This window comes from Temnothorax longispinosus, chromosome 5 (genome assembly GCF_030848805.1).
Source record: "Temnothorax longispinosus isolate EJ_2023e chromosome 5, Tlon_JGU_v1, whole genome shotgun sequence".
NCBI classification, from domain to species: domain Eukaryota; kingdom Metazoa; phylum Arthropoda; class Insecta; order Hymenoptera; family Formicidae; genus Temnothorax; species Temnothorax longispinosus.
In genome coordinates this window covers 5,133,626-5,157,055 of record NC_092362.1, presented here as the reverse complement: position 1 = coordinate 5,157,055, position 23,430 = coordinate 5,133,626, and the positions used below count along the sequence as shown (strand labels likewise).

The 23,430-nt window shown below is 34.3% G+C and overlaps 4 protein-coding genes across 4 annotated transcripts; all 4 read right to left on the bottom strand.

Moving 5' to 3' along the window:
- Positions 1 to 254: 254 nt before the first annotated feature.
- LOC139813171 (uncharacterized) lies at positions 255 to 2,210 on the bottom strand. The gene is made up of 4 exons (XM_071778525.1): positions 2,040 to 2,210; positions 1,744 to 1,850; positions 1,465 to 1,574; positions 255 to 1,380 (listed from the first exon to the last, which is right to left on the bottom strand). The coding sequence occupies exons 1-4, from the start codon at positions 2,201 to 2,203 to the stop codon at positions 1,195 to 1,197; spliced, it is 567 nt and encodes a 188-aa protein (XP_071634626.1). The 5' UTR covers positions 2,204 to 2,210; the 3' UTR covers positions 255 to 1,194.
- A 1,355-nt stretch (positions 2,211 to 3,565) lies between these two features.
- LOC139813169 (uncharacterized) lies at positions 3,566 to 7,012 on the bottom strand. The gene is made up of 2 exons (XM_071778523.1): positions 5,435 to 7,012; positions 3,566 to 5,035 (listed from the first exon to the last, which is right to left on the bottom strand). The coding sequence occupies exons 1-2, from the start codon at positions 5,817 to 5,819 to the stop codon at positions 4,734 to 4,736; spliced, it is 687 nt and encodes a 228-aa protein (XP_071634624.1). The 5' UTR covers positions 5,820 to 7,012; the 3' UTR covers positions 3,566 to 4,733.
- A 1,777-nt stretch (positions 7,013 to 8,789) lies between these two features.
- LOC139813915 (uncharacterized) lies at positions 8,790 to 16,193 on the bottom strand. Its single transcript, XM_071779784.1, has 4 exons — positions 16,176 to 16,193; positions 15,302 to 15,375; positions 14,961 to 15,196; positions 8,790 to 9,255 (listed from the first exon to the last, which is right to left on the bottom strand). The coding sequence occupies exons 1-4, from the start codon at positions 16,191 to 16,193 to the stop codon at positions 8,906 to 8,908; spliced, it is 678 nt and encodes a 225-aa protein (XP_071635885.1). The 3' UTR covers positions 8,790 to 8,905.
- A 4,805-nt stretch (positions 16,194 to 20,998) lies between these two features.
- On the bottom strand, positions 20,999 to 22,683 carry LOC139812842 (uncharacterized). Its single transcript, XM_071777941.1, has 6 exons — positions 22,656 to 22,683; positions 22,397 to 22,536; positions 21,923 to 22,153; positions 21,641 to 21,837; positions 21,266 to 21,503; positions 20,999 to 21,091 (listed from the first exon to the last, which is right to left on the bottom strand). Exons 1-6 carry the CDS (start codon positions 22,681 to 22,683, stop codon positions 20,999 to 21,001), a joined length of 927 nt encoding a protein of 308 aa, XP_071634042.1.
- Between the last annotated feature and the right edge of the window lie 747 nt (positions 22,684 to 23,430).

The window sequence follows — 23,430 nt, the reverse complement described above, 5'->3', positions numbered from 1 at the left end:
TTGTTTTTGCAGAAATATAAACTATTGCGCAAAATTATTCCTTGCATAAATTTAAATAAAATTAAAGGAAATATAAGAGGAAGTGAAAAGTGAAATGCAACATTATACATGCAAGATAATATTTCTTGATCTTACTAAGCATATTAAAATCCGGTCGATTCTTAACTAACTTGGCTTAACTACACTGACTACTTTACACTCGGACTCATGTTTTAGGATAGAGGATTTTTAAGAAAATATTGTTTGACGGGCATTATAAGTTACTTCAGAATTGATTGAACGGAAAACGTCAATTCAACTAATTGTAACATATACAATCCACTGCGTAAAAAGAAAATAAATGTCTATTCGGTCTCGCACTACTTTATTTAGTTTATTTTTACATTAGATGGAATGAATCATCAAGCAACTATTTCGACTCGTGCGCGTTTAAGCAATTATGTAGATTTAAAACGTTCAGAGAGAATTATTCGAACGGTGAAACTTAATGTGTCGCTTATTACTGTACTGGCCTAATCGCAACTGAATTCGTTAGCATACGGCGAACCATTTAGCAAATTAGTGTTTTTATAACATAGTTTTATAATATAGGCATTTTTCTTAGAATATCTAGAAAATGGTCGGTGCTATATATATGATCGTAAAAATAACGAGCACGATATTAACGACACGGACTGTCGTCATTATTAATATCTTACTTCAATTTACCACTAGATTTCGAATCGCTGTGGCGTTATTATTTAAATCATTACTACAGTTTTTTGCACGTTGATTTCGCTTTTCACGAAACGACTAATATGTTGATTGGAAATTCAATTAATTGTAAGACACAATTTATAACAGTTTTTTAGCAAGTCATAATTTAATAATCGATGAGGTACAATATAGCTGCATAATTAAACTAATATTTCTTAATACAAATGTTTCTATACTAAATATAATTGTCAAATTTTGCATGTATAAAATAATTTTTCACAAAATCTAAGTATATAACAGTTAAGTCTTGGCGTAAGGAAATAAAACAAAGCTGTCTATTCTATTAATGCAAACGTTTTAATAAATAATTGTCCCACGGTGCTGTAATATAGCATATAGCGCACTATTTTACCTTGCACTGTGTATATATATCTTTGATAGGATATACAGATTAAAAAAAATGTATTAACAACAAAGAGGGGTCGTATTTCCGAGGGATTAATGCTTAACTGTGTGCACGATGGTCTTGTAGACTGGAATCTTGATCGGAATCGGCTTTTCGACCGGCACGGGCACGTGTTTTACCACATGAAATGGTACCGGCTTCTCGATCTTAATCGGAATTATTTTCTCGACGGGCGTCGGTACCTTTTTCTCGACAGTCTTAAACACTTGCTTCTCCACCTGTAAAGACAAGAGGCTGTTTTCAGTGAGAGATAACGGAGAGTAATTTTATTGTAAAATTCACGGTAATTATCGCGCAATCACCTCGAATGGTACAGGTTTCGGTACTAGCACATGAACGGGATAAGGTTGCGGGACCGTTTGCACCACCGGGTGCGGTACGCTGATTGGGACCTGTTGGATCGTCGGTATTCCTACGTCGCCGCGGATATCATGCAACATAAAAATAAAATAAGTCGCTTGAAAATGTTTAATAAGCAATAAATAGTCTTAAAGCGTCAATGCAAAATTATTATTATTATTATACATAATAATATCCAAATGTATTGGCGTACATTAATAAAGCGTCACATTTCGTATTACCAATATGTTTAACAATGGGAATGACATTGGCTCCGTGAAGACCGCTGATAGTCGAGTGCCAATCACTAACTTTTATCGGCAAACCTCCCAACAAATCTAAGGAATGACTTTCTAAAATTCAAAACCATTTATCAGCATTTATTCATCAGATCGATATAATGAAACATTTACATGATAAAGCTGCAGTCGTACGTTATAATTATCACACTAAATCCTGGTCACGCTGTTACCTATCGCACAGCTTATATGCATTAGAAAATGCATTTCAGAAATAAATCGTGCAACAGATAGGCAACAAAAAATAAATATTCAAATCTGTACCTCCTAAGCTAAAAGCTCCCAAGTCATGATGATCTAAGGAAATTTCTCCCAGCGTAAGCCCGCCGCCGCCATGATGCTCAAAGTCCCAATGGGAACTGTAGGAGCAGGCGACGACTCCCAAAAGCACAATCTTAAACATGAAAAATCACCAAAATTGTAAAAAAAAAACATGATTTAGCTCCACTATTAACAGTCTCTAAATTAATGAGAAATTATTCACTGCACAAGTTTCACGAGAATTCATGAGTTTATTTAGTCCAAATAGTTGAAGATACAATGATTATATTAAACACGAGATCGTTTACAAAGTTTACATCTTATTACCTAATAAAGATGGACCTTTACGTACAATTTTTTTCATTCCTTAGCTAATGTATCGTCGATGAATAAGTAGTCTACTCTCGGGACAGATTCTTTTGTCGTCACTTTATATACCGCCTACTGAGAAACAAGCAACCCCACTATTCTTTGAAGTAACCCCACCGTAGATGAAATAGATCGCTCGATTGAGGAACTAATCGTTTGCGGTCACCATTACGCGCAAATGTTAGATAACGTCTGATACTCCTTCCATAATTGCATATCACTGCTTTACTTTCTCACTGATTGATATATGAATTTTAGGTATGAATCTAATTTTCTTGTTTTAATTTTGAACGTTGCGTGTATTTTGAATAAATCTTTTATCAAAACTTGCTCTTATTTATCTAACGTTACGTAAGATTAATCGAGAAAAGCTTTATTTAAATAAAGTATAAATAAAATATCTTTTTCTCGCGAAATTTTATATTATTATAGAAAAATAATTAAAAACGGAATGTATAGCGCAGCGTTTTTGAAATGCATTGTTATATCTTAAATTTTATAATTTCCAATTTTATTTGTAAGAATACACAGAGGTATTGCAATAGTGCTTTCATATTTCTTTTGTAGAGTTTTTATCTTGCAAAAGTGAATACTTCTTTATAAGTCATTTCTTGTCGTTTTCTTGGTTATATTTTTTGTTATAAAATGCAAGAACGGATTATCTCTCGTTAGATACAACGATGTTGCCGATGTCATGGATGATTTGTTGCATGCGACCACGATGATCCCGTCCATCGCGCGGGCAAATCAATCTTGTCTAACATCCACTTTCCGCGGAATTCCCATGCTTTTATCGAAAATCACAGTGAAAGCCTGTCACGAGCACTTTTCGCGTCCTATACGACCTGTAGTGGAACGCATATATACGAACGGTAAACGATGCTAGTTTGATTACCATCACCAACGCAAATTTTCCACAGGTTCCTTTATTGAAAAAATGACTAGATTTTACAGTGAAACAATTACTTCATATTACTTGCGAGTTAAAAGTGTGTACTTGAATCATGCGATAGCTTTTAATAGCTCAAAAGAAAAAAGCAATGAACACGTAATAATTTCAAAAATAAATACCAAGTTGATATATTGAAAAGTAATGTAACAATAAAACAGAATGTAATATATATATTAGAGTATAATTTCTATCAAGAGGCACGGTAGTGTTTCGTGCCAAGTGTACATGCAATTAACGAGACACAGTTAGATCATGTCTGATCTATAGATAGCGAGCCGACGAATTGAGAGACACTTAGATTATCGAATCTCAATAATGACTATACCAATCAAGGTCTGAGTAGGTTCAATCGATAGCTTGCGTTTGAATTATATAATAAAAGTGTTTTTATTTTTCGTTTATGTGTCTTATGATAGTTTAAACGCGAGCGTGTGCTTACTAAATTAAATAAGGGAACGGCAAGTGGACATTAAAGATTAGATACTAATTAATTAAGTAGAATAGACATTTGTACTATCTATATATTATAATATGTAAATATCAATATGCTCGGATTATTTATTATTATCGCAAGCAATAAGAGTAATATCCCTTAATTATATAGTATTTATATCCGGTTATTTTAATTTAGTTCAGCATTTTCTCACGCGAGATAGTAAAAATCGTCTCGGCGACAGACTTTCACCGAATAAGAACAACGAGAGTGTTTAGTTTTGTAAGCATTTTATTTAAAAACGCAACAGAATAACAAAATGTTTAAAAAAAGTGGCTCAACAACGCGCCGGTCGCACCGACGCTTAACAAATGCGCATATATACAAAAAATAAATCCATGTCAAATAATGCTCGACCAACAGAGCGAACATGGACTGTTTTTCGTAAACTTTCTCCTTATTGGCGGCGAGTAATGGTATGAGGATTAGGATGGGTAAACATGTCATGTCAGTCAGTTTGGTCAGTTCAAGTCAATCGATCCTTACACAATTTCCTCCACAAAGTTAACGTACTATCTTGTAAGTTTCGATAAAACAGATAGTAGCTATTGTGGCTGAATTAACTGAGCAATTCGAGCACTTTATAAATTATGTAACGTATACGTAGTTATATTTTTCAAAGATAGCGTTATTTTCCAGCAAATGTCGGACTGCTGTATATGTTTATACCGAGTAGGCACCCTCTCGGTCTTTCGATCACACACACACAAACCTATAATCTCTAACATCCGCAAATCTGTTGACATGCTTTGATAAAATTCGCTCAGTTGAGAGATGTAGATTGCTAAGGATCCCTTCTAGGTTGCATGTACCGCGTTCTTCCCAATCCATGGAAATCCTTCACGCCGCAGGCACGCTTTAATGATGCTTCTTCGCATGATGGTAAATGGTTTTGTAAACGGGAATTCTGATGGGATACGGCTTTATGACTGGAACGGGGATGTGTTTCTCGATTGTGATAGGTACCGGCTTCTCAATGGGTACTGGTATGTGCTTCTCCACAGGATAAGGCACCTTCTTCTCTACCGGAACAGCTATCGTTTTTATAACTTGTATGGGAATGTGCTTCGGTACGGGAACATGAACGGGATAAGGTTGTGGAACACCAACTGCTACCGGATGAGGCACAGCTATCGGCACTGATTTCGGGACCGGTATACCTGAAAGAAAATAATTCGAGAGAGGATAAAAGTGTGTCTTAAGACTAGAAATGGCAAAGAAAGTAAAAAGAGTAAGTACTTGAAGTTCTTTAACCTGTTGAAATTTATGCTGACGAAGAAAATAATATCCATGTACCAAGTTCTTTTGTATACATAGTATGAGAAAATAACTGACCAAAGACTATAATTTTTTGGCTACATATGCATAAAAAAATAGCAGCAAGCTATGACTTCCGCTGCTGATGCATAAATAATCAATAATAGTAATAAATTATGGACTCAAAATTTATTTTCCATAATTATTAATAAAGAGACGATTTTTTTATAGCACCGTAATTGCTAATCCCATGTCTTTCAAGTATAGGTCACAGTCCAGAGAAAGATATAATAGTACGTTACCGATGTGTTTGTAGACTGGTACGGCTACGGGCTTTGTTACTTCGACGTGTTCAGACACAGGAACACTGTGAACATAATTATGCCCGCTGTCCAGCGAGACTCCGTGGCCGCCATCATCACCGCCGTAACCATTGTCATATCCACCGCCGGAAGAGAAATCTTGATGACCGCCGTCGAGACCACCACCGGACTCTAAATGCCCGCCGGAGGAACCAGCATCGAAACTGCCACCACCCCCATGGCCACCTCCGAGATCATCACCTCCGTAGCCACCCCCGTAGTCACCCCCGTAGCTACTACTTCCGTAACCACTGCTTCCGGAAGTACCGGCGATCTCCTGATCAGATCGATCGATCGCAAAGTGGCCGCTAAATAACTGCATCATGTAGTGTCTTCCATCTTGGTCCACGATCACTGGCGTGGCCGCGGCCAAGGACACCAGAGAAAGCAGCACCTACAAATAGAACATTTAAAAAATGGAAAGTGCGATAATAACTCGCAAAAGTCATATCGTGTAACAATACCTACACGTATACATTTTTTTTAATTTTTTCCTCTAATTAATTTAATCTTCGCACAATTTACGTGTACATTAAATGTTGAGAATATTATCTGTGCTGTGATAAGATTATTAAAGCTTAAAAATTGCAAATTAATGTTCACGTACGAGAAGATTAACGCGATTTTAATAAGGAGTGTCTAAATAGATTTTTGGCCCAACTTCAATCCGACGACTTAGACTTGTCATATTTTAAATTGCGTTATCTATGATCCGGCAATTTACACTCGGTACTTACGATTCCACTCATCCTCTCACGTGTTTTTATTAGTGCGCTTCAAGTGTTGGTTGTAGCGCAAGTCTCTCGAATCGACTGATACATCTTTGGCCATTTCTCGTCTTAATATACCGCGGGGCCTTTCACTGTAGACGATGTGATTTCGTCTCGCTTCGTACTGCGGTGAATTATACCCGCCCGGTGCAATTGTTTCACTGCAGTCTACTAGCCGTGCGCGTGAAAATAATTGACCGTGTCCTCGCGGCCTTCACATTGACAACGAATCGGACATTTCCTATTCCGTTGTACGGGTGAGCGTCTACGAACGCGGATTTCCACGTTCACTGGGTTTACTGCCTACAACTTCACCGTTGCGCCAACATTTCATATGGAGAAGTCGCTGAATTTGCACGTCGTTCGTCGCGAGATCGTCCTGTCTCCACGGTTCATTTAATTATTCTAATTCGACGTTTTAAACCGATTGTTTTTATTATCGCTTCTCATTGCACTATTAATACACTACGAAAAGGATGTCCTTCGTTTTTGTCGAAACATATATTTATTCTGATTTTTTTTTAGTACTTATTTAATTTTCCTATGAGTTTATATTGATTATTATTTGACAAACACAGTAGTTACTTAATATCATAACTAAATCGTTATTACATTTAACAAAATAAATAATAAAACAAACATTAAAAAAATATTTTTCTTAAAAGGTGTTGCAATATATAAAATTTTTAATTTACATGTTATATGCTTTAACAACAAAAGTTAATTGTGATGTAAAAGATATTGTAATAAGATAATTAGAATAAAATAATTATTTATATTTAATATAATGAAAAGAAGTTAATGTGATTTATGCACGTTTTGTTCTTCCTTTCACCTTCTTTAGCCTCATTATCTCTAGTAAAACTGATAAACATCTTATGTGACAAATAGCGATTTAATCACGAAACGCGAGAGACTAATTTTAGTGCACGCATATAAACTTTAGCTACCTATGTGTGAAGAGAGCATAACGAATGTGTGAACAATGTATCCAGGTACTTCGTGTACTAATTTTTTGTTATTATGATAATTAGCAAGAAAACATAGCACCTAGCGAACTGATGCGTGCCATTCCTGATTCGTGGAATTTCCCTTTAAACTTTCAAAAGTCTACCAGGATACGATCTTGGTATTTTCTTCGGAAAAGAGAAATAGGATTTCTTTTTTTTTTTTTTTAAGATAAAACGTAAGAATTTTAATATCAATTTATCAAAATTATTATGTACCATAATCATGCATGATTTTCAATGCAAAATGACGATTAAATTATTTGTGTATTATTAAAAAGATATGGATATGAAAGGACAAAATTAATAAAAGCATAAAATGAATACTTTCATACTTTGGCTACCACGAGCTTGAAAGGGAAATATAACTGCTGGCTTAACTGAGCTGTGACCACTTCCGAAGAATCTAAAATGAATTACAGTTCATACAATAATAAATCAAACAAGAGTTGCTTAAAGGCATAAGTAAAGATATATTACAAAAGTTTCTGGGAAGTGATCTGAAATCAATAGTTAATGCTTTAATTATAAATTTTTATAGTTTATTACAATCTCGTATGATCACATGTCCGTGAGAATTACATGTACGGAAATGAAAGGAAGTGAAGGTCCACTATAACTTACATTACACTACATATATATATATATATATATATATATATATATATCCTATAGTTTATACACATGATATATTATATATAATTTTTTATACATAATATATATCTCTGAGTAATTTATCATCTCTTTTATCATTTTTACTTTTAATGCAAAAAAATATATTTGCATAACGATTACAGATTAAGCTATTTGCATATATTTTTTCATCTAAAATGTCATTTACATTTATTTCTTAATCTATAGTATCTGGTTCTTAAATATATTATGTATGTACATTTTTTTTTTAAATTATTATGCTCATATCTATTAAAGTCTTATGAGATAATAACTAAAGATATATAGGCCGGTATTCATAGTCGGTTCTTATATTTAAGTCCGTCTTAAGTACAATCTTAAGATGTCATTAACCAATCACAGAGCCGTATTAGCATCAAGGTATGACTTAAGACGGTCTTAAAATAAGATCTGATTATGAATACCGGCCATATAAATTTATTTATGTTATTAATAATTCTTTTTATATATATGTAGTAGTAATTTATGTAATAGTTAAATTTGAAATGTTTGAAAAATAATTTTATACTAATTTTTGGAAACTACAATCTAATTAGTTATGCTCTGTTTGGATTTAGATTTTTATTAACTCATTATTATTATCATCATTTTATTACATTGTTATCTTATTTCGCAAACAGGATAATAACAGGTAAATGATATTACACATAGTACAAAAAGGTCTCTTTATTAAATAACATTATTATTTGGTAACAATGAACAACGCACGCCAACAAGTATCTATAAACACAATAACGGCGTTAACGGAAGACAGGCTATTAGGAAAAGAATATTGTTCTCTCGACATATTATCAAGAAATATAACGACGGATCTTGATAACGGCAAGGCTCGTAACTCAAGAAAAACGAGTTTACTGTATCGCTAATGCTATTTAATGTCATCCGGCTTCACGGGAAGATGTTTCACGAATCAACAGTTATTTGTGTCGCTGGAATCTCGTCTAATAATTATAGCTTAACTTTTTCTTAATATATAGCCTCCTGCGACCGCGTTTCCTCGGTTTTCTTCGGTGGTAAATATGCTTGTAGACCGGTATGTGAATCGGATAAAGCTTTTCCACTGGAATGGGCACATGCTTCTCGACAGTTACTGGCACCGCCTTTACCACAGGCACCGGTATAATTTTCTCCACCGCATATGGTATCTTCTTCTCGACTGGAATTGCGATGGTTTTCACGACCGGCACGGCGATCGGCTGGGCGACCGGCACGTGGACGGGATAGGGTTGCGCAACACCTATCGCCATAGGATGCGGCACGGGTATCGTAACAGGCTGTGCTACTGGAACTCCTATAGTTTGAGGAAACGTGATAATTTACTTTGTGTTTTCTTTTCTGTCCTGTGTGGTCTTTTGAGCGTTGAAGTTGCTCAAGAGAAAAATCAATCTTTTTTGATTTGGTATTTTCAGATAAACCATAATAATAATTTTTTTACTCTATCGATAAACCTAGATTCGAGTGACTAAAAACATGTGAAATGTTTATTAATCTTAATCATTGTAACAAATGTAAAATAATAAAAAAGTAAAACATTAGATAGAAAAAGATTACGTTATTTTCTATAAAGTAAAATTAATTAATCTTCTTAATAATCTCAATACATTTACTATTATGTAATGAGACTGACTTAATACACTTTATGTGCTTGCTATCATTTACGGTTGTCGAGATTTAAGCGTTTAATGAAAATGATGAATGGCGAGGCGCACGATTCTTTTGGCCAGCTCGCGCTATATTGCTTTAATAAACAAAAGTATATAATTGCGAGTAATATAATTGAGTAATTCCAATAGGGCAAAGTATAAAGTACAAAGTCTTTTTTAAATCATTTTTTTATCATTTACGGTCGCCGAGATATAAGCGTTTTATGAAAATCAGAAATCATTTGGCGCCCGATTTTTACGGCGCGCGCGCACTTTATTGCTTTAATAAACGAAAGTACATAATTGCGAGTAATATAATTGAATAATACCAATAAGGCAAAGTATAATACAAAGTCTTTTTTTAATCATCTTTCTATCATTTATGGTTACCGAGATATAAGCGTTCTATGAAAATCAGAAATTATTTGGCGTCCGATTTTTACGGCGCGCGCGCACTTTATTGCTTTGATAAACGAAAGTACATAATTGCGAGTAATATAATTGAGTAATTCCAATACTGCAAAGTATAAAGTACAAAGTCTTTTTTAAATCATCTTTCTATCATTTACGGTTGCCGAGATATAAGCGTTCTATGAAAATCAGAAATTATTTGGCGCCCGATCTTTCCCGCTCGCGCGCGCTTTATCATGTTAAATAAACGGAAGGACGTAATTGTTAGTAACAAAATTGAGATATTCCAATAGCGCAGAGTATAAACTAAACAGTCCTTTTTGAATCATCTCTATATCTTGGGTGGTTTCCCAGATATTTGCGATAAACGATAGGAAAGACTTTTTTTTTCTCGCGCCAAGCTAGCGACGCATGGCCTTGACCTACTTTCGACGAACAGCTGTCCATTAATTGATCTACTTTCTAAATTAGCCTTGACCTAGATCGCCGAATCCGCGAACGCCGGTGCGCGGCATGTGTGCGTGTATGCACGGCAACGTCTATCCGTAAAATTTATAGCTATTTCGATGTTTTTTCCAACTGATTTTTAAAGGTTTATTTTAAGTAGCGAGAGGCCTGCTTCCAAAGCAGCGTCGTTTATGCTGTCACAGCTTCTTCTCTAATATGAGATGTATTATTAATGATATTGCAATCACATTAGCGCTAATTACAATATTTTATGTCGTTTTTGAATAATGTTTATATCTGTGGTGGTTGCAGAGATACATATAAGAATTTATTAATCGTTGGCTAACATTATGCAACAATATTCTAAGACTTTTTTATCGTTTAATGTTGTTCGAGAGATCATGCACTATGTTAAAGGGCACATAACAATGTTAACGTAACGTCATTTTTTAAGAATTCTTTAAAATTCGTTTGCTGATTTAGGAAACGTTTTTATTGTGGTTTTTTTTTATTCAATAACGTTTTAAAACATTTTATTTAAAAATCTTTGAATCGCATATTGTTTATTGACATAAAGACATAAACAATGTATTATTAATATTTTTAATATATATATCTTAACCAAAAAAGATCCGACGGCAACGGTAATCACTGATAGGATATTATTACATACTCGTATATTAAATCAACATGACAGCAATTGTTCGTACCGATCAAATAGATTTTGCAATATACGAAGATTCTCCTGATTATAAAATAGTATCTGCAATATTTAATTTGTTTATTAATTAATGAAACAAACTATTCCCTGAAACCACGAGGTATACTTCGTTGGATAAAACATTCATTACAGTTGATTTCAATTTGTTATCATCTTATTGTTAATCTTGCAATATACACATATATGCGTACGCGTGAATTATATATATCTATATATGTATCACATAAGCAAATGTTATTAATAAGTACGTATTAATTTAATGAACAATACATATTAGTATTAAATTATTATTAAGTAATAGTGAGAAATACATTATGTATTCGTTGACACGCTTGAAAGATCATAAAAATTATGAAAACAATTTTGAGTTGTGAGAAAAGCGAGAATCGCGAGTTTGGAGTCGTCTGTAATTTCTCAGAAATTGCTCCTGTTACGCGGGAAGCATGATGAGCGAGGAGGTTGCAGTAGGTATTCGAACAGCGCGCAGCGGCAAAACGAGTTTAGAGTCGTATTTAATTCCTCAGAAATCGCTCCTGTTACGCGGGAAGCATGATGAGCAAGGAAGTTGCAGAGGTATTCCGGCAGCGGCACGCCTACCCCCACTTATTACCCATCTCCGCGCGCGGTACGGAAGCCCAGCCGACGGCCAATCAGAGCGCTGGCGGGTATGCACAGAAGGGGCAGTAGGCTCCCGCCTTCTGACCAATAACAGCGTGACTAAGCGGAGGCAATGTGGGGAGGCAACACCCTCGTTTAGAATACCTCCGTCAACCTCCTTGCTTAACATGCTTTGCTGATACTTTTGCCGATTTAAACGCGAGTTTTCGACGCTGAGAATCGCCATTTTTGCCTAACCTCTTAATAGAATATGTACTTTTAACCATTGTTATGATCTTTTGTGCATCTCTACGATACGTGATCAAATTCTTGTAATTGTTTAAATTTAATCTATAAACAGTAAAATACGAAATTTCGTTTATTATTAGTATATTTATTAATTATATTTGTTTAAATTACAATTAATTGACGCTTATGCGGCACGTAAAACGCTTCAACTCATTTCCCACGGCGATCATGACACCGTAAGTAAATTGAGAAAACCCGTAATGCGTGTGTTTTTCTCGGAACAGCAAGATATAACTTACATTACTTTGGCAAAAAGTTTTCAATTATTTAATAGAGATTAACAAGCTCATGAAACAATTATAGCGTTGTGTCAACATATAATTTCTGTGACTCGTTTAGTATCGAACGACGGGATTCGTATAGCTCTTTTCTCTCGTTGCCTAGCATTATGCAAAGGCATTTTATAACTCTTTATCGTTTAATCTTGTTCGAGAGAGCATACTTTGCATTAAAGGATACATAGCAATGATAAGATGAATGTATTTTTCGAGATTTGTTTAAGTGTCGTTTGTCACATTTCGAGGCTCCGATTTTCTCACCGAGCGAACAGCCACGGCATTCGTAGCTCCTTTTTCTCGTTGCCTAGCATTATGCAACAACATTCTATAACCTTTTATCGTTTAATCTTGTTCGAGAGAGCATGCCTCACATTAAAGGACAGATAACCATGATAAAACAAACGTATTTCTCGAGATTTTTTTAGTGTCATTTGTCGCATTTTTGGCGCTCCGACTTTCTCGTTGAGCGAACTACAAGTTTCTTTCTCTCGTCGCCTAGCATTATGCAACAACATTCTATAACCTTTTATCGTTTAATCTTGTTTGAGAGAGCATGCCTCACATTAAAGGATACATATAAATGATGAGATGAATGTATTTCTCAAGATTTGTTTTGTGTCGTTTCTAACATTTCGGACCGTCTATCTTCCCACCGAGCGCGAGCGACGGCATTCGTAGCTCCTTTTTCTCGTTGGCTAGCATTATGCAACAGCATTCTATAACTCTTTTTCGTCTAATCTTGTTCGAGAGAGCATGCCTCACATTAAAGGATACATAACAATTATAAGATGAATGTATTTCTCAAGATTTGTTTTGTGTTGTTTGTAACATTTCGGACCGTCTACCTTCCCACCGAGCGCGAGCGACGGCATTCGTATAGCTCCTTTTTATTCTCGTTGGCTAACTTTATGCAACAGCATTCTGAAACTTTTTATCGTCTAATATTGTTCGAGAGAGTATGCCTCACATTAAAGGATACATATAAATGATGAGATGAATGTATTTCTCAAGATTTGTTTTGTGTCGTTTCTAACATTTCTGACCGTCTACCTTCCCACCGAGCGCGAGCGACGGCATTCGTAGCTCCTTTTTCTCGTTGGCTATAAGCATTATGCAACAGCATTCTAAAACTCTCTATCGTCTAATATTGTTCGAGAGAGTATGCTTCGCATTAAAGGTCACATAACGATATTAAAATAAACGTATTTCTCGAGATATTAAGTCGGTATCGCGTATCGGTGTAGCGTTTAATGAAAATGATGAATGCGGCGAGTCGCACGATTCTTTTGGCCAGCTCGCGCTTTATTGCTTTAATAAACGAAAGTACATAATTGCGAGTAATATAATTGAGTAATTCCAATAGGTCAAAGTATAAAGTACAAAGTCTTTCTTTAATCATCTTTCTATCATTTACGGTTGCCGAGATATAAGCGTTTTATGAAAGTTAGAAATTATTTGGCGCCCAATTTTTACGGCACGCGCGCACTTTATTGCTTTAATAAACAAAAGTACATAATTGCGAGTAATATAATTAAGTAATTCCAATAGGGCAAAGTATAAAGTACAAAGTCTTTCTTTAATCATCTTTCTATCATTTACGGTTGCCGAGATATAAGCGTTTTATGAAAGTTAGAAATCATTTGGCGCCCGATCTTTACGGCACGCGCGCGCTTTATCATGTTAAATAAACGGAAGGACGTAATTGTTAGTAACAAATTCGAGATATTCCAATATTGCATCAGAATATAAACTAAACAGTCTTTTTTGAATTATCTCTATATCTTAGGTAGTTGCCCAGATATTTGCGATAAACGATAGGGAAGATTTTTTTTCTCGCGCCAAACTAGCGACACATGGCCTTGACCTACTTTCGACGAACAGCTGTACATTATTGATCTACTTTCTAAATTGGCCTTGACCTAGATTGCGAAAAATTCGGCGCGCCGAAAATGCGACAAATAATACTAAACAAATCTCGATAAATACTTTATTCTCAAATTCTCGATAAGTGTGTCATTTATTAGTGCACTAATAACATTGTAAAGTTAATATTTTCTTTGTATTTTTACTAATTGTAAGTCCGATAATCACTAACAGGATATAACATATTTTAAATAAATAAAAATGCAAACTGTTCATATACTGACGAAATTGATTAATTAGGCGAAAGTTATCTTGCTTATAAAATAGTATTTGTAATATTTAATTTGTATTTATTAATTAATAAAACGGATTGTATATTAAAATATTTAAAGAATACTTCGTTGCTTGAAGAAAACATGTTCATACATTACAGTTGATCCCAATTTGTTATATGTATTGCTAATCTTGCAAAATATGTTGCTATATTTTACGTGCGCGTGAATTCTACATATGCATATCGCTGTGCACTTGGCATGAGATACTGCCGTGTCTTTTAATAAGCAAGGGTTATTATTAAATACGTTAGTAATTTAGTAAACAATACAATATTAATATTAAATTATTATTATTTAATTTTTTTTGAGAAAGTATGTGTAAAGCTTTGTATTATAGAACAACTTAATGTTTCTTATTATTTAATTCATTGCCACAGTTTGCAAAATCTTACCGATATTCTTTATAACTGGCACTGCCACCGGCTTCGTGACTTCCACATGCTCACTGATTGACACAGGTTGAGTAATTGTATGCTGATAACTATTGTCCTTAGATCCTGAGCCTATGTGAAAATCGCCATCATTTCCGAAGGAGGAATGTGATTCTGGAGAAAAATCTTGATGAATGTTTAAGTTCTGCCCACTTGAATCGTAATTCGTCTGATCGCTGGATCCGAAATTAGATTGTCTATCAAAATTAAAGCAGTAATTAGAAGTTGTAACAAAACGAAACGTACAACGTTAAAAAGTAATGAATATAACTATCAAATCTCTTCATTTTGCTCTTACTTACTCCCATCCAGAATCACTCTCTGAGAAACTATTAGCGAACGCTGTTTTAATTATTAATAAACATAGAGTGAGTACCTGGAACAATAGAATTAATAACTTTTTATTTTAATCATAATCTCAATTTTTAATACGACATATTTTCTCGTGAATTTTTATTATAAAGAAATATAAAGAGAAAATTTATAAATTATAAAAATTTTTATTTATTAACAAAGCTTCTGTTTATCTATAAAGAACATGAAATAATTGCTTGCCTTCTTATAAAATTTTAATAAATATGTATAAAAGTGAAAGTCAATGAAATAAATTTTAAATATGCAGTCTTTTTTTTGTAAATTAATTTTTAATATATTAATATACTATTTTATTAATAAAACAATTTTTGCGGGTTAGACATTAAGTAATTCTAAATTGTCTAAGATTTGAGCAATCTAAATATATCATCTCTTTCCTACAGATTCTCAATTACAACTACTCGATGACATGAATGTGTGAACGAAGCAGCGAAACGCAAGAAACATCTTATATTATTCGCGAGCGGACACTTAGAAAAACATTCGTCAACATGCCCTTTCTTCCCTCCGAGGAAAGTGCTGCTGGCGACGCTTCGGACTCGACATCATCGCTCTTGCGCCCCCACAAAATATCCGGAATCTACGAGAGCATGCAGCGCTATATTGTATCGCGTACGGAAAGTATAGAAATATCGACGATCACTTTCCATCGTCCATTGTTCGTCGTAAAACCGGAACTCCCTCGCGAGCGGAGTCGGGCGAGGAACCTGGCCGGGCGCCACGAATCTCCGCTTCCGCGATTTCCACGCGACTCGCGTCACGGTCCGCGGAACCCCTACATACGTTCTATTTTCTACTTACTGAGGGTAGATGGATCATTTTTCAGAACACGTTGCGAGAAGAGAATACAAGCGTGAATGAGACTACGATACTGCGGATTGACTCCGATAGACCGTTCGTTCTTATACATGACACTTTCTCCCTCCTCCCCTGTTCATCCGATGGATAGCTGATGGTTTCCCGTGGAAACTCGTATGTACGCACTTATATCTGATTAGCAAATTGGAAACGAGTGTAGCTCGAGCCTACTAGTTAGAATTACTAGATCGAAACTGCGAGTCTATTCAACCGAAGTAAGAACATGTTTTTAATCTGATCGTGACGCTGATGCGATGCTGCGAGATGCTACCAGCGATTCTCAATCGAGGCGCCGCATTTATTGCAATATACGATATTTGCTATTGGTACACTGTTAAATTCATAGTCAAATACTTAATTTGAGTCATTCCTATACAGGTCGCCGCTGCTTCTATTCAATACGTCGTTAATTTAACTAAAATAATGTTAATTAAACTAAACCAATGGAGTTGAAATAATACTGTTTCGTATTAAAATAATAAATTTCGACACATATGGTAATTAAAAATAACAAAATGTTATTTAATTCAAATGGTATTAAATTTCATCCTTTAACATTTAACAGTGTATAGAAGAATAATAAACGTTATATTTGATAATATTACAAAGCAGTAAAAACATTAACGTTCAAATCAGGTTCATATTTACTAAGCGATGATTAATATAGGTACTGATAATTAACATGAAGAAAATAACGAATGGGCAAACGAACGCGTTGAAAACCCGCATGAACTGATCTTACACGTGTTAGCAAAAGTATTGAAAGTGATTTCCTTTTCGTTAAATGTGTTCTTCTTGTTTATCGCGCAGTGCAGTGAAATGGAAATATCTATAATGCACACTGATTTTCTGCAATAAAATTCTGCGCACTGATATGAATTTAAATTCTCCTATTTCGCAACATACAAACGAAGGAGAAATTATTCCTGTTCACTGGAGTGATTACGGAGTTAATATACGTTTTGTAATATATGTTATTGCAGTGTAACTATGTCAATCTTTGATTTAACTACGAGAAAGCATCGTTTAGTCTCTCCCCCGAGATATCCTGCGCGCATAACAAAATTAGTTATTTTAGATCTTATTTACAGTAGAAAGGATTTACTATATATATATTTATGGCGCTAAATTTATCGCATTACCCTACATACTAAAAGAAATCTGCGAGACAGGTATAATCTTAAAACTTGAAGGATAGGTTTATCAGAGTGATCTTGCCGTACGGAAGAAACCTAAAAGAAGAAAGAAACCTACATTTTGACGTAAAATTATTAGTATAATATCATTACACGAGATCGAGATTGAGACTGAATTACATGTCATTTTAAATATGCAACATATAATGCCAACCTTGTTCGTTTATTTAGAGACATTAATAACCGTGCGCCAGAAGTATCGCCTGACCGTACGCTAATACGGGATATATTAAAAAATCAGGTTACAGCTAGATTCCAGTGAGAGTGGCTGATGTGCGAGCGTAAGAAAGGAAAGCAAATAAAACTGGGTGAAGGAGAAGTTCATGGAAAAAAAAGCGACGGAAAAAGACGCGACCAAAGAGAGCATTATCCGGTGTGAAAGGATCTCTCGAGCTTGTTGTAAAGGCGGTGCGGGCGCAGCGTCTGAGAATTATTGCGTTTACCGCGGTAATGCGGCGGTATAGAACGGATGATTGACTGCGTTTAACGATAATCGAGCTGCTGTGTTCATTGATGCCTAAAAGTCGCGTGGCCTTCCAAGCTGCATCATCATCGCTCTTAACGTGTGAACACTTGCTCGAAGTAAACAAGAGAAACCTGCGACGCTTTCCACGCCATTTAAATCCAAATTTTAATTTTACGGACAATTGTGTATCCGAGACAGCCTACCGCATTTAATTAGGTGCAATTTATATTAAAAAAATAAACATATTTACATATTGAACATCGATATCTCTGCATAACGGTTTCGCAAACGAGTTTACTATTTAATTTATTCAGTTATTTATTGCGTACATGCGTCTAGTTATCGGCTATATATCTTGTTAATAATTATAAGTTTAATTGATAATAATTATAAATATTGATATAGGTGTGTATAATTACACATTTATTTAGATTGTTATTTCGTATCTTTTCTTTGCATATTGTCAAACAAAAAATTTGTATATCCATTGATTTATATCTTTTAATACTCAATATCTAATTAATAGGAATTTTGATAAAAATACAATATGAGATTTAATAGGTATAAAATGTATAAATAATTCCATTTTTTTAATTTTGAATATGTGTGTATCATCCGGCAGTATTAATTTCTAATTTCGAATATATATGATCCGGCAGGATTAATGATGAGTTATAAATATAAATTTCTCTCTGACATGTCCATCATGTTTCCGTTCAGTACGCTGCATGTCTCTCTTTTCCTGTTCTTCGAAACCATCATTAATACTGCCAAGTCACATTTGCACCAAGGACTTTGTCCGCACGGTCCAGTCTTTTTCGGGACTTTGAAAGAAATGATCTATTGTCCTTACAAATGGACAAGGGTGAGGGCATAGCAATCCAGGGAGTGCAGAAAGAGTGACTTTGATCGAACGACTTTCTTCCGCGTCTGGTTAATAGGACTGTAGCGTAAGGGGTAACGGACGATACGCGAGGAAGAGACAGGATGACTAAGAAAGGAAGAGGCGAGTGAAAGGATCTCGGGTTCTACGTTCGCCGAGTGTGCATGGTCGTAGATTTAGCGCTGACGACTACGCCCATATACTTTATGGCGGAATAGAGGACGTTGGCACTTGATCTCGGCGTCACGTCTCACGTAACTGAACATTCTGACCTCACTCCCATTGTCTGCCGATTCTCTCGGAAGGGTTACCGGACTTTCACTCTCTTCTTCCTACAAGAGACAATCTCGGCAGTGGAAATGAATTGGAAATTTAAAAAGCAAATTTGTGGTCTGAAGCGTGAAATGCTTTAAAGAGTGAAATAAGCTATAGTTTTTTGAATACTTGTTAAATTTCTGTGTAGATAAATATAATCAAGCATTCTGTGCTTAGAATAACATCAAGATGCCGATTAGTTACATGTTCAATTATTTTAATATAGTATACATATAATTTTTCTGACTAATATGTTATGCACACAGATGCACATATATAAATACTTTGACATAAGACTTTGAGTTCAAATCCAAATTTTTGAATATTGTAATCCGTCAAATTATATTCTGTAATGTATAATAATTGTTAAATAATAAATAATCAATCGATGAATGTGACACGAGGATTATATAATTTATGGCAATCTGTTTTAGAGAAAGATTCTCATCGTGATAAACGAGGGTTTCTCTCGTCGCTGTTTTTCAGGATGTACGTTTGTTAACAGAGGATTCTTCAGATTTTCAGACAAAGAAATTGCACATGCCTGGTTAATTAATGATTGTACCAGATATATTGTTTCTATCAGAAGAACGCAATACTTTCCAAGACTTAATGGTTCGATATTTTTGTCATTGTTGCTTCTTTCTTAACACTTCACAGTTACTCCTCTATCCATATTGACTTCTTTTGCAAATTAATGATTTTTAAAAATCATGACTACCAGATAAATAGGCGTAATTTAATAAAGTATATCTATTTATTTAAATTATTCAATAAGTTTTACTTAATTATTAATGCAAGGATCATGATACATTCTCTAGAAGCATATTCTTTTTTTATGGTATTAAAATTAAAGAAAAAAGTTATAATTGCAATTAACAGAACAGAAGTGAGTTATTTAAAAAATCAATTTAGCGAAAACAATAGTATAAAATTAGGTAATAAAAGAATCTAAAATTTATTATTAATAGAATATAAAAACAGAAGTAAAATAAGCGATTTCTTAAAATACAGATTTCTTTATTTAGTTTACCACAGAAACTTCTTCACCTTCTTTGTAACTAAATAGTATGTACTTTTGCCAGCCGATGATAAACCAAGTAAAAGATTTCGGTAACGATAACGTTAAGAATAATGTAATACTAATTCTTAGCTATACCATTATTAATAATAGTTTTAAAATGCTGATACATGCGAACTTTAAGTAAACTATATTTTACAAGTTTATTTATAAAACTTGCAAAAATAAAATTACTAATACAAGTGGCTCTACCAACCGTTGATAATATTTTATTAAAAATTTATTAATTAACTTAAATAATGTCTTTATTATAAGCAATTAACAAAACAAAAACAATTTTATTTTCAATTTTAATTGTAATTTGTGTATAAAATATTGTAAAAAAATATTTTATAACAAAAATTAATAAAGTTACATTTTCTTTTATTCTGAATAACGAAATTATTTCAAAAGCTCTAAAAAATGACAGTAAATATATTAAAATTTTGCTTTAAATGCAAATAGATAGATATTATTTAATATATAATTTAATATATTAGAAATTAGAGTGAGATATACATAAAGTATATATTGGAGCAAGAGCATTTTTCGAATATAAGAACATATAAACTTGATAAATTGATAAATGCATATTACCATGTTATTAAATTAAATAAATAATTCAATAAATACGTAAAATGACAGAGAACAATAAAATTGACAAAAAACTCACGAAATGAACTGTATATAACTTTTATTGATGAAGTGATATTTTCATATAACAATTACAAAATTATTTTATTAACACTATAAATGCCCTTTTATGTTGTGCCGCCACCATAAGTGTATAATATATGCCATTAAAGATATATATGTGCAAATATATATAATGTTACGAAACGATTTTCAACCCCAAGGATGGTGAGCAGGTTTCTGTAAACTCGCTTGCTGGACCGCAGCTGCTATTGCGTTTTCTTTCGCAGCTAATACATCCCTTTCCTGTTTAAATTAGACACATATTGAAATTAAATTGATGTCATTAGCTTGTAACAAATGACGCAATAATACTTAACAATTTTCCAATACAAACTTCAGGCATATTAGCGGAGAAACAACTCTGTCTTCTTTCATAGGGAAATATAATTAAAAAGATTCATATTTTTATAATAGTACCTTAGCTTCCTGCTCGGTCTGACTAATTTGCTTATCAACATCCAGCTTTCGCAATTCCGCGGCGGTGTTAGCCGCGTTTCTTTGGATTGCCGCAGCTGCGGCGGTTTCCCTCGCCGCTGCTACTCTTTGTGCAGCTGCCACAGCATCCTTTAGGGTTGCTAATCTCTGTTGCAGTGCCACGAGCTGTCGAGCGCTGGCTTTAGCCTCAGTGTCGGCGTACTGCGAAATCTCATGCGACCTGCACAAAGTGGAAATACTAACAAGTGCGCGGCGTAAAAGAGACAGGCGCCCAGTGGATGCCACACGTCACGGTCCGCGGTGGAACAGTTAGACATATAATAACGGGAAATCAAAGTGAATTAATTATTCGTATACCTCGCGGCAGCTTCCCTCGCCGCCGCTTCCTTTGCCAATGCAATTTTCTGCTGAATCAACGCGGATTGCTTCGCCTCTGCAACTTTGTGCTGAGCCACGGCAACATTGTGGTTCGCCTCTTTTGCCTGCTGTATCGCTCTCAGAACCTCGGGTGGGTACGCGATGCTGGGCGTACCGGGCGCCGGATCCTTCAACGCCTGTCATGGAAATTGATAAGCAAATGTATTTCCTCAAATCATGCGTATGATGTATAACGCAAAGTGCGTGATAAATGTTGCGCACCTGAAGCGCCACATCGTGAGTGGCTTGAACTTGGACCTGTGCGAGCGCTACATCGGGGGCAATCGGTGGATTCCAGGCTGAAGCAGCAAAGCCCGTAGGAGCCCATGGTGGAGCGAAGGCTGGCACGATCCCAAAGAAATCGGGCGATCCGAAGAACGCCACTCCGCGCTTATGCTTCTTTGATTCCGATTTCAGCTCCACCACGGACGCAACAGCGAGTAGAAGCACGATCTACAAATAAATCTCTTATTTAATTATTTTTATTTTTAGCTAGCTTTAAGAAATAATTGTACAGGTTTTTTTTTTAGATTCTATGAAGTTATGAAATTTCTTCCAATGTGTGTTTGCACGATAGGTACAAGTTAATTTAAAAAATAGAAGTTTCTTATCTATTGTGATATGAGATATAAAATGTATTATGTCCATAGAATTTGGGTCTGATGAGGATAAAAATATGCTTGAGCTTCTAGTTACCTTTACGATGGTCTTCATCTTGCGAGAAATATTGCTGATGATACTGAATTCTCCACTGGTGGACCTCCGGTATATATACAACTTGTGATATAAGGAAGAATGCTCTAACGTCTCCGGGATAATCAGAGAATTAATTAAAACTATTACGAGGTGTCCGTAAAAGTCCACGTATCGCAAACAGAATTATAGGCCTTCATTGTCTAATGACGATTTTCTGCAGGGCGTATGCTATACAATCACTCCACACGAAGCCACTTACATCTTGGAAATTGATGGACGAAGATCATATCTCGTCCTCAAACTCAGGAAGTAGTTAGCTAGTTGTGAGTATGTACCAAGTACTTCCGCTTCAACGTAGACGTCAAATAAATTTAGTTAATAGATATTGAAAGGACGTTCGATTTTCTTGGTAAGTATAGATGTTGTTTATACGTATTGCTTCGTACTTACATAGCTGTATAAGATTTGTCACGATAAAATATAAATAAGGTATATAGACGCAAAAATTAATTTTTTAAATAAAATAAATTGATATATTAAATATTAATTTTATAGACATTAATATCCAAAATCTAACTATAATATATTCATAAATTTTACACTTGGCAAAATTAACAAAAGTTGAAAGCACAATGCACTTGAATATAATGATCGAGTTATAACATAATTATAATGTAGAATAATAAAATAAAATAAATAACCTTGGTGTAGGGTAATTATTTATGCAGTGATAAACTAATAAAGAAACAAAGCTAATTCTCTATGAGGTTTATTTTATTTTAAAGATTCATAAAATATCTATGTTTAATTTTATTAGATTACATTAAATTATATATTTTTGAGATTTTTTGTTGAACATACAGAATTATCATTGTATGTTTTTGAAACAAATTAGTAATATTTTTTTAAAATTAAAGTATTTGTAATAATTATAATTTCTAACTGATGGTCTATATTGTAATACTATAATTGTATAACTTCAAAAAATATTGCAAATAGAACGGAAAACTTAACGCATAAAGAAATAATACATG

What these genes read in the sequence shown, in the direction of transcription:
- LOC139813171 (XM_071778525.1), bottom strand. Translation starts at nt 2,203, where the DNA reads ATGTTTAAGATTGTGCTTTTGGGAGTCGTCGCCTGCTCCTACAGTTCC. An exon ending in GATTTGAATATTTATTTTTT is followed by an intron (nt 1,851 to 2,039) that starts GTTGCCTATCTG and finishes AATTTTAGAAAG; the next exon opens with TCATTCCTTAGATTTGTTGG. An exon ending in TCCCATTGTTAAACATATTG is followed by an intron (nt 1,575 to 1,743) that starts GTAATACGAAAT and finishes GCGGCGACGTAG; the next exon opens with GAATACCGACGATCCAACAG.
- LOC139813169 (XM_071778523.1), bottom strand. Translation starts at nt 5,819, where the DNA reads ATGATGCAGTTATTTAGCGGCCACTTTGCGATCGATCGATCTGATCAG. An exon ending in ACCAGTCTACAAACACATCG is followed by an intron (nt 5,036 to 5,434) that starts GTAACGTACTAT and finishes ATTTTCTTTCAG; the next exon opens with GTATACCGGTCCCGAAATCA.
- LOC139813915 (XM_071779784.1), bottom strand. An exon ending in GAGAGTGATTCTGGATGGGA is followed by an intron (nt 15,197 to 15,301) that starts GTAAGTAAGAGC and finishes TAATTTTGATAG; the next exon opens with ACAATCTAATTTCGGATCCA. An exon ending in GCCAGTTATAAAGAATATCG is followed by an intron (nt 9,256 to 14,960) that starts GTAAGATTTTGC and finishes CTCAAACTATAG; the next exon opens with GAGTTCCAGTAGCACAGCCT.
- LOC139812842 (XM_071777941.1), bottom strand. Translation starts at nt 22,683, where the DNA reads ATGATCTTCGTCCATCAATTTCCAAGAT. An exon ending in AGATGAAGACCATCGTAAAG is followed by an intron (nt 22,154 to 22,396) that starts GTAACTAGAAGC and finishes ATTTATTTGTAG; the next exon opens with ATCGTGCTTCTACTCGCTGT. An exon ending in CTCACGATGTGGCGCTTCAG is followed by an intron (nt 21,838 to 21,922) that starts GTGCGCAACATT and finishes TTTCCATGACAG; the next exon opens with GCGTTGAAGGATCCGGCGCC.